The sequence below is a fragment of the Athene noctua genome, chromosome 1 (assembly GCF_965140245.1).
Source record: "Athene noctua chromosome 1, bAthNoc1.hap1.1, whole genome shotgun sequence".
Classification (NCBI taxonomy): Eukaryota; Metazoa; Chordata; class Aves; order Strigiformes; family Strigidae; genus Athene; species Athene noctua.
This window is the reverse complement of record NC_134037.1, coordinates 263,293,729-263,303,840: the sequence shown is the minus strand read 5'-3', so window position 1 is coordinate 263,303,840 and position 10,112 is coordinate 263,293,729. Positions and strand designations below refer to the sequence as shown.

General features: G+C 59.7%; 1 protein-coding gene across 2 annotated transcripts; it reads right to left on the bottom strand.

The window, feature by feature from the left end:
• Positions 1–614: 614 nt before the first annotated feature.
• PLEKHB1 (pleckstrin homology domain containing B1) lies at positions 615–9,048 on the bottom strand. 2 transcript variants are annotated; one of them, XM_074918996.1, is made up of 7 exons: positions 8,958–9,048; positions 7,753–7,812; positions 7,153–7,305; positions 6,164–6,266; positions 3,326–3,365; positions 2,361–2,466; positions 615–1,992 (listed from the first exon to the last, which is right to left on the bottom strand). In XM_074918996.1, exons 2-7 carry the CDS (start codon positions 7,787–7,789, stop codon positions 1,856–1,858), a joined length of 576 nt encoding a protein of 191 aa, XP_074775097.1. In that variant the 5' UTR covers positions 7,790–7,812; positions 8,958–9,048; the 3' UTR covers positions 615–1,855. The 2 variants fall into 2 exon arrangements, with proteins under 2 accessions (XP_074775097.1, XP_074775107.1); XM_074919006.1 differs by having other exon boundaries at positions 7,753–7,815; positions 8,958–9,032.
• Positions 9,049–10,112: the final 1,064 nt, after the last annotated feature.

Sequence of the window (10,112 nt, the reverse complement as noted above, 5' to 3'; positions counted from 1 at the left end):
GGGTGCAAAGGAATGAGCCGGCGTGATTTGGGAGGCAGAGGAAGGAGCCAGGATAACTCAGAGGGACAAGGGAAGGAACCGGGATAATTTGGGGGTGGCAGAGGAAGGAGCATGGGACAATTTGGGGGGGCAGATGAAGGACCTGGGACAATTTGGGGGGGCCAGATGAAGACGCTGCTCGGCGGCTGCGTGATCGTGGTCCTTCAGTGGGGCGCTGGAGCCGCGTCGAGGGGGATTTCTGGGGCAGCTTCTTCCTCTCCTGCGTCTCCTCAGGGCCCTGGCGCCACCTTCGGAGGCCGCGAGCGGGGCCCCCGCGGTGCCCGGTGCTGCTCGAGGGCTCGAGCCCCGCTTTTGAGGTGGTTTTGAGCTTTCCAGTAGCTCCTCCCTCCCCTTGAGCTGCCCTTGGTGTTCCCGGCTGAAAAAGGGGCGCGGAAAAGGGGTGCAGGGGGAGCCGGTGACACCCACACACAGCTCTTGGGGGACCCAAACCCCCCCCCCCCCAGCTGGAGAGCGGCGAGGATGAGCCACCCCCTCCTCATCCTCACTCACCCGCAGGCTGGGTCTTATTTTTCGCTGCCTTTATTAGACTGCAGAGAGCTTTTTTTTTTCTTCCTCTCTTTTTTTTTTTTTTTTTCCTCTCCAAAAATCGATGCGGTTGATGGGAGCGGGTGTGCAGCAGCAGCGAGGCAGGGGAGGATGAGGACGGTGTTTCAGGACATCCCGATCCCCCATCGGGCACGGGGACAAACTGAATCCGGGGTTTTCACGGCAAGAGCGGGGCGCGGGGGTCGCTTTCCATCTAGCTCGGGGTTTGGGTTGTAATTCTTAAATTTGATTAATAGCAGTGGTGGGATAAAATCGTGCCTCGGAGGGCGACGTGTGGCCATTTCCCTCTCCGCCTGCACCAAAACACGAGCTGCTGCTTCTCCCCTGGCCTCGGGGGCACCCAAAGGGACCGTTTTTTTCCCCCTCTCAATCCCAAATTCCTGCTTCCAGGATCCCAGCTTGGCTGCCAGGATGGGCCCCTGATCCCCAAAGTGATTTCACCCCCTGCCTTCTCCCAAAAAATAACCGGGGTGAAACTCCAGACGCTGCGTGGGCCTCCCGCGGTGACTCTCGCTTGGCTGGGGAAGCTGGGATATTCCCAGGGCGCTTCCCAACCCAATTCCCCAGGATTTAGCCCCAATTCCCAGGGGGTTTCCCACTAGTTCTCCAGCTGTGCCAGGCCCAGGGGACTGGTGCAAGGCTGGAAGGGGTAGAAATCCTGCAAAGGGTTTTTTTTTAATCCCCCTTAATCTTGAGTCTAACCTGTCTCTTGAGCACCCCTCTCACGTCAGCACCCACTCCAGGGCTGGAGCCTGCCCCCCAAAAGCAGCTGTGCTGCTTTTTTTTTTTTTCCAGCCAGGTTTGCAAAAAAATTCAGCCACCTCCCCCCCAACAATAATTCCCCCTCATTCCAAAAAACCAAGTATTTCTGCAAACAGTTCCCGACAGAGATTTGGGGTGGGGAACTGAGCCAGGTTTTGGGGCTGGGGCACTGCACCCTCCCCTCTGCCACCGGCCCTGGTGGCTCCCCGGGCCCTTTGCGGGTGGGAATGGGGCACGGTGGGGTTTTGGGGGTCCCTGAAGCACGTGGGGGGGGTATTTAATGCCAAAGCCAGGCTGGGAGGAGGATTCGGGGTGGGGTTGGGGCTAGATCTGTCCCCAGGGGGCTGAGCAGGCTGGTTTTGGGGGGGCCAAGGCTGGGTACCAAGCCAGGAGTGAGTTAAACCAAGCTGGGAAGGCCAAGAGGGTCACGTTGGGGGGTTGCGACCTGGTTTTGGGGGGTCACCTCCTGCAGGAAGGGGGGGAGCTGTTAAAACCAGCAGGGCATCCACATGAAGGAGCCCAGGGCAGCGCCGGTGGCGGCCCCCGCCAGCAGCCCCAAGGCCATCTGGTCCCCCGAGACGCGGTAGGGATCCTCGCGCACGATGACGTGGGTCACCCCGGGAGCTGCAAGGGAAAGAGAAGGGGGGGTGAGCTGGGGCAGGGCGAGCGAGGGGACACCCCCCCGATGCCAACGGGGAGGCATTGCTTCCCCCAAGGGGGTGCTGCTAGAGCAGGGTGGGAGGGAGACCCCCATTTTTTTTGGTTGGCGCTGCCAAGCGTGTGGAGGTGCAGTGAGTTTACCGGGTCTCAGCCCAGCAGCTCCCAGAGCCTGGGTATCAATCCCCAAACTGGGATCTGTGTGCCAAGGAGGGGGGGCAGCTGTGACTCCCCCCTCCTCACCACGGCCTGATCAAGCTGGTAATGAGGCAGAGTGTCCAGCGAACGTTGGGGAGGGGTGAATCAGGATGCGGCCATCTGACGGGGCCACCCACCTCCGTACTGGTGGCCGTAGTGGCCGGAGCTGATGTAGGCGGTCTGGTGGGAGTCGAGGGGCACCGTCTGGTAGTAATCGTCATCGTAGGGGTCGTAGACGTGCACCTGGGAGCAGTGGGAGCGTGGCGTGAGGCTGGGGGCCAGAGCAGAGCCCTGCAGGGTGTGCTGGGGCCGTGCCTCAGTTTCCCTGATGTGTGATGGGGGGTTCTGAGTCGCTGGGGTTACCCTGTGCTGCTGGAGGGGGGGCCCGGAGTCTCCCAAATGCTGGGGGCAGCCTTTGCTCAAGCACCAGAATCACCTCCCTGTGCTCAGGTCACTGGAACTGTGTCCCCATAACCCTGTGTCCTCCGTCATCTTAACTCCGCCCCATTCCCTTTAACTGTGTCCCATCACCTTAACTGTCCCCTTAACCCTCTGTCTGCTGTCACCTTGACTCTGCTCCCATCCCCATGTCCTATACCCTTCACTTGGCCCCTGTCACCTTACCTCTGCCCACATTCCCCTTATCTGTGTCCCCATTCCCTTTTATTTGGCCCTGTCACCTTAAATTCTGTCCCTGTCATCTTAACTTTGTCTGCTGTTACCTTAACTGTGTCCCCAGAACCCCGTGTCCCCAGAAATCACCTTAACTCTGCCCCATTCCCCTTCACTTGGTGCTTGTCACTTTAAATTCTGTTCCTGTCACCTTAACTGTCCCCTTAACCCCGTGTCCTTGTCACCATGTCCTTTCACCTTAACTGTGTCCCCAGAACTGTCCCCATTCCTCTGCTTGTCACCTGAACTCTGCCCCCGCCACCCCTGGCCACTGAACAGGGCTACCCTCGCCTGGCCCCAGGGGCTTTACTCTGTGCCCTGAGGCTGCCCGATGGGTGGGGGGGTTGGGGGGGGCACCCCAAGCTCAGCATTGGCCCCAGGGAGGGGGTGGGGCTGCGGTTGGTCCCTCTTTTGGGGGACAGCGCCTCACCGGGGTGGATTTCGCCTCCAGCACTGCCATCTTCCAAGCACTGTGAAGAAAGAGAGAGGGACCTGGGTTTGGGGGGTGTTGGGGGGTGGGATCCCCCTCCCTCCCCTCCCAGTGACCTGGATGTGGCCACGGGGCCGGCACGAGTCTCTAATTGCCCACTCGCCAGTGCTGGGATGGGCCGGGAGGTACCCAGGGCCAGGGGCTAACGGCTCCCCCTGGGGACAGCCTCGGCTCAGAGAGGGGCAGGCAGGAAAATCACAGCTCAGTTGGGGGGAAAAGTGGGTAATGGATGAATTTCCATTCAACTGGGGTCAAGCTCAGTTGATCAAACTCAGCTTGGCCACTGCTGAACTTCTCCCTCGTTCACCTGAAGGTTTCCCCCTTTTATAATTTTTTAAAAACTTTTATTAAAAACCCCCAATTTTTATATAATTCTTATTTATTTCTATAAAAATTAGAAGGGGAACAGTGCTAAAAGTGGGTGTTTCCTTCTGCTGGGCATGAAAGCCAATAAGGATTTGCTTTCACACTGTTTATCATAAAATACAGTTGAAAACCCTTCCCCAGCCATCCTTGGTCAGGCCAGGAGATGATTTCTTATCCGGGAGGGATTCCTGCCCCACAGGAGACTGACGACTTAAAAATAGCAGGTTTTGGCTCTGCATTGCTGAGGAGAGGGGCTCTGAGGAGGAGGAGAGCGGTGGGGGACCCTCCTGAAAGCATCAAACACCCCCGGCAAAACCGCAAGACGTGAAGGCAGAAGCCCAGGGAGGAGGGAGAGCCTCGAGTCGCCTCCCCCCTGAGCGGGAAGAGGGAGCTGGGAAGGAGGGCAGCGGGGACTCAGGGTGGGCAGAGACTGGAGTGACGGCGCCCAACCGTCCCTCACGGACAAGAGCAGCCCCCAGGGAGCACGAGTGACTGGGAGCACGGGAACAGGGCGGGCAGACAGGGCGCAGCCCCTCTCCGGGGTCTAGAACTTATCGGAGCTAGTTCCTTCTTACCGTCCTCTACAAATAGACTGAACCATGGTTGGCACTCGGGTCAAAACCACCACCAGAAAGAACGTGGTGGCCCAGGGGGAGCTGCCACGCAAACACCCAGCGGTGCGGGCCCCGGGCTGCAGGGAGCGCCTGGGCCCCTCAGTCCTGCCGGGGGCAGCAGGGACAGCACCCGTGTGCTGCCGTCGGCTGGGGGACCTGCTCAGCCTGGGGGAGGGACTCAAAGAAGAGGTCGAGAGATTAAGAAGTATTAGGGAGTGTGAAAGGGAGATTGATTGCTGGAGCAGCACCTTGGCACCCCTAAAGCAACAGGAGCAAGTGGAGGCTCCAGACGAGGCGGGTGATCCCTCATCCTAAAACCATCACGCAGCGCATGTGGGACAACCAGATGCTCAGGCCCAGTCAGCGGGTTTATGAAAGTCAGGTCCTGCCTGACAAACCTGATCTCCCCTACGACAGGGCGACCTGCTGACTGGATGAGGGAAAGGCTGTGGGTGTTGTTCACCTTGACTTTAGCAAGGCCTTTGACACCGTTTCCCACAGCATTCTCCTGGCGACACTGGCCGCTCGAGGCCTGGATGGGCACACGCTTCGCTGGGTAAAAACTGTCTGATGGCCGGGCCCAGGGAGTTGTGGTGAGCGGAGTTAAATCCAGCTGGCGGCCGGTCAGGAGCGGTGTCCCCCAGGGCTGGGTGCTGGGGCCGCTCCTGGTTAACATCTTTATTGGTGATCTGGACGAGGGGATCGAGGGCACCCTCGGTCAGTTTGCAGGTGACACCCGGTTGGGTGGGAGTGTTGGTCTGCTCGAGGGTGGGGAGGCTGCAGAGAGACCCGGCCAGGCTGGAGCCATGGGCTGAGCCCAGCTGGGGGAGTTTCACTGAGGGCAAATGCCGGGGGCTGCCCTTGGGCCACAACAACCCCCAGCAGGGCTACAGGCCTGGGGAGGAGTGGCTGGAGAGCTGCCAGTCAGAGAGGGGCTGGGGGGGCTGAGAATGAGCCAGAGTGTGCCCAGGGGGCCAAGGAGGGCAACGGCATCCTGGCTTGTGTCAGCACTGGCGTGGCCAGCAGGGCCAGGGAAGGGATCTGAGCCCTGGGCTCGGCACTGGGGAGGCCGCCCCTCGATTCCTGGGTTCAGTTTTGGGCCCCTCACCCCAAAAAGGCCATTGAATGACTCGAGCGTGGCCAGAGAAGGGCAACGGAGCTGGGGCAGGGTCTGGAGCACAGGTCTGCTGGGGAGCGGCTGGGGGAACTGGGGGGGTTCAGTCTGGAGCAGAGGAGGCTGAGGGGAGACCTCCTGGCCCTCTGCAACTCCCTGCCAGGAGGGGGCAGAGAGGGGGGATGAGTCTCTGGAGCCAAGGCCCCAGCGCCAGGCCCCGAGGGAATGGCCTCAAGCTGCCCAGGGCAGGGTCAGGCTGGCTCTGAGGAAGGATTTCTGTGCAGAAGGGGCTGTTGGGCGTTGGAATGGGCTGCCCAGGGCAGGGGGGAGTCCCCGGGATCCCTGGGGGGGTTGAAGAGTCGGGCTGAGCCAGCGCTGAGGGATCTGGGGGAGTTGGGAACGGTCAGGGGGAGGGTCATGGTGGGGCTGGAGGAGCTGCAGGGGCTTTTCCAGCTGAGATGATTCTGGGAGTCTGTGAATTACTCATTGGGACTCCTAAATTTCTGCCTGTGCCTATCACCCTGCGAGCAGACACGGGTGTTAAGAGAAAACGGGGGGGTGCGGGGGGGGGTTAGCCATGGATGGGATGTGGTGGGAGCGGGGTGTGGCTGAGGCTCTTTCCAGGTTTGGATAATTGGGATGAAAAAGGGATTTTGGTGCGGGCACGGGAGGATTTCAGCTTACATGGCGTCATCCTCGCTCTCGGCACACAGCGTCGTCTTCGAGCCGTCCCGCAGCACGATGGTCAGCAGGCAGTCACGGCTCTGCCCCTCGGGTGGCTGCACGTCTGGAAAGGGAAGGGACAGGATCTGGCCACCGCAAAAAAAAGATGCCCCAGAGACCCCCCCCATCCACCCCCGGAGAGGGTCGGGCTCCAAATCAGCCCCCCAGCCGTGTGCTACTAACAAATGCAGCCATTAAAAACCGTCTGGGACACCGTGCTCGTGATTTGGGTTTAGTTTTGGCTCTGTGTTTGCTTGCAAGGTACAATCGGGATCTCAAAGGTTAAAAACCAACACGAGCGAAGAGCAGGCGAGCAGAAACTTCCACCCCCACGGCAGAAAGAAAACAGAAGGACAGAAAATTGCCAAAAATTCGCTTTTGGCAATTTTTGCCAGATAGCAACAGGCACCCAAATTTTGTCAAAGCACAAGACGCTCACCACTGGGGTTGGGTTATGAGCAAGAAAAGCTTAAATCCACGAGGTTTGGGCATCTTCCCCCATTCCTGGAGCTCAGCGGGATCCTCTGTTGAGGATCGTTTGGGTCCGTGCTCCCATCGCAGCTTGGCCACCGCCGCTCACAGCCCAAGAAAGACGCTTTGTGCGGTGGCCGTGGGCTGCCGGGGCCGAGCCGAGCTGCTGTTTTGTTCTCCTTGTTTGTGCGAGACGACGAGGGATGAGTCAGGGCCGTGGGATCGTGTTTTGAACAAGCACAAACCAGGAGGAGAGATTTTTTTTTTTTTTTTTTTTTTTCCCCCTGGGAAAAACAATGGAAAAGAAGATGCAACGTGCATCTCATGGGGGATGGCCAGGTGCTGGCTGGGAGCTAGAAAGGGGTGAATTAGGCAGCCTGGGTTATTTTTGGGGTGTCCTAACGCATGATTTAACAGGGAGAGCCCTGCAGGGGATGGGGTTGGGGACACAGGGCGTGGGGATGGAGGTTTTCACTCACCTCTGCACTCGCGGCCGGTCCTCACGTCCCGGCAGCTGTATTTGACGTGGATCCGGCCGTCCATGTCGCGCTGCGTCTCGTCGTGGTAGTAAACCAAGCTGCCATCCAGGTAGAGAACGAACCAGTTTCTCTTCCAGCGGCGCAAGATGGAGCCTGAGGGGATGAGGAAGAGGTGAAGGACCCCAGTGAGCCCGGCGGGATCCACCCCGTGTCCTCACCGTCCCGCTGGATTCGCAGTCGGATCCCTGCGCCTGCATCCCGCAGGGCTCCGGGGCCTGGCATGAGGAGCCCAGCGTGACACCAGGTGGCTTTAAATTTAAAAAGGTTGCCAAAAAAAAGCCCTCAGGGCATGGATCCAGCTCCGGCCATGGAGCCTCCCGTCTGTTTTCATGGCAGACGGCCCCTCGCTCCTCTTACATAAATCTGCGAGCGGCTGAGCCGCGATTTCCTCACTGTCGGGGATTAACCGTCCAGATTGGGGCCTGTTCCCCCTCCCTGTGCCTCCTCCCGCCAGCCCGTAGCCAAAAACCTTGCTGGGTTTTGGGTTTTGTTTTGGAGGAAGGGGGCTCCCAACCTGGAAATCTCAAGGGTCGCACTTACTCTGCCTCCAAAGCCAACCGCTCTTCACCAGCGCCATGGTTGCGGGAGGGTTTTCCGGACCTGCTGGCACGGGAAAAACAATGGGGTTAAAGTAGCGGCTCTCGGCGCTCCTGTGGCCCTTCCCCTGGTTCCCACCTCCCCGCAGCTCCCAGAGCAAAGCGGGATGGGGCTTCCCCCTTCTTGTCCCTCTACTTTTTTTTTTTTTTTTTTTTAAATTTTTGAGGAGGGATGAGCCGAGTGCGTGGGTTAATCAGGGTGAGACAGATGTGGGATTTCGTCATCTGGGAAACATCAGAGGCAGGGAGGAGGAACTCCAGCCACCTTCTTTTCTTTAATCCCGTTGGGATTTAGGGATTAGCGGCCCGTGGAGGTAAGTGGACAAATCCGGGCCACGGCTGAAAACAGGCACTGACCCCCCGTCCACGGCCCCAGTAACTTTCCACGGCAAACACCCACCACCCTGGTTTGTTTTCCCTGCCTGGATGGGAAATCTGTCCTGGATAAGACCATGAAGTCATCGCTCCCCAGGGCCCCGGGCACAGCCAAGCCCCCAGGGCCAGGCAGGAGCGGTTCCCTGCACCCCCATAACAGGGGCCCAGCACCCCAGGATGGTCTCTAGGGCTGGGGGGCACACTGAGGCCCAGACCCTCCCCCTCAGCACCTCGGTACCTGCCTTACCCAGTGCCCAAATCCCCAGGAGGCCACAGCCCTGGCACCCACGTTGCCCCGGCACCCGCATCCCCTGGTGCCTGCATCTCCCCTGGCACCCTCGTCCCCCAGAAATCACAGCCCCTGGGTACCTACAGCCCCCGGCACCCCCCCCCTCCTGTACTCGTGCCCCCCAGGCGCCCCCATCTCTCCGTACCTGCCCCCCTATGGCCCCCTCATCCCCCTGTTTGTGCAGCCCCCCGGTACCCACAGCTGGTGCCCTCATCCTCCTGTACCCCCTCTCCTGGTACCCACAGCCCCTGGCATCTTTCTCCCCCTGGACCCACGTTTTGGGGCACCCCCTTTCTCCATCTCTCCGGTACCCAAGTTCTACAGTACTGGCACCCCAATCCCCCCCCCAGTACCCACACGCCAGCTTCCCCCCCATCCCCGGCACCCCCCTCCCCGCTCCCCCAACCCCTCCGCTCCCCCCTCTCCTCCTGCCCCCCCCCCCCCCCCCCCCCCTCGGCCCCGGGGTCCCCCCGCACATCGCTCACCGGGAGGAGGCGGCGCGGCGGGTCCCCGCTGCGGGCAGCGCTGCGCTCCGCTCCGCTGCCGGCCCTGCCCGGCCCTGCCCGCCCGCACGGCTCGCCGGGAGCTGTAGTCCGGTACCGGCAGGGGCGGGCAGGAGCAGGCAGGGCCGGGGCGCTGGGCTCGGCTGGGTAGAAGCATCCTAAGATGTCGGTCGGAGGGGGAAATACCGCTTTTTAGCAGTTTACCCCCCCCCCCCCCCCCCCAAAAAAAAAATAGATGCTGGGAGCCGTGACCCACCATAGAATCGGGATCCAGCAGCTCCCAGCCCCCCTTTCTCACCCCCCCAGGGCCCCCCTTTTCCTCTGGGGATGGAGCAGCCACACAACCAGGAGAAATTGGGCAATCGGGGGGGTCCTCAGGGGGGTTACGGGGGCCATGAACGACCCACGTGCTGGTGGCAGCGGTGGGGGGGGGGCCCTTGGGTGGGTTTGGCCCAAAATAGACCCAAAGCCACGTGTGGGGCAGCGAGGGGCTGCCCGGGGGTCTCCTGCCCCACCCCGAGGTGGGGAGCTGAGACGTTTGGGGGATGCAGGACCCGCCTCTGGTGCTGGGAATGGATCCAAGGAGGTGTTGAATTGTCGCCGTTGAGACGGACACGACAAACACCGAATTGTGCAAAACGATTGTTCTAACAAGCCTTTTCATAACTTTATCAAGAGTACGTGTCCATACGTGACTGGTTTAATTAGAGACTAACAGTTCACGCCTGGATGACCTCTGTTGCCACCTCAATAACCTTCCTCTCCTTGAAGTCTGGCAGTTCTGGTCTGGAAGTTCCTTACTCATGTTTACTCAGCTCTTCTTGGGACTTTCAAGCCTCTTAAGGGTACACAGTAATCTGCCCAAGGTCAGTATCAAACCTACGTTCTGATCCCTCGGACCAGCCAAGGTCTCCCATAATTCTCCCTTTTTGTATTTCTGCTACAAAAATAGCCTGTGCCACCCGCTGCAGGGCCCTTTGCAACAGAGACACAAGACGTGGCAACGTTAACAACACAACTACAATGATGAACGAAACCAACAATCTGGTTTTTTATCAAAGACAACAGCCACCCTGACAGTCCCCATCCTTTAAACAAGTGATTCCACCAATTCCATCCATCGTTTGCCTGTTAACT

What these genes read in the sequence shown, in the direction of transcription:
- PLEKHB1 (XM_074918996.1), bottom strand. Translation starts at nt 7,789, where the DNA reads ATGGCGCTGGTGAAGAGCGGTTGGCTTTGGAGGCAGA. An exon ending in GACCGGCCGCGAGTGCAGAG is followed by an intron (nt 6,267 to 7,152) that starts GTGAGTGAAAAC and finishes TTCCCTTTCCAG; the next exon opens with ACGTGCAGCCACCCGAGGGG. An exon ending in CTACGGCCACCAGTACGGAG is followed by an intron (nt 1,993 to 2,360) that starts GTGGGTGGCCCC and finishes TTTCCCTTGCAG; the next exon opens with CTCCCGGGGTGACCCACGTC.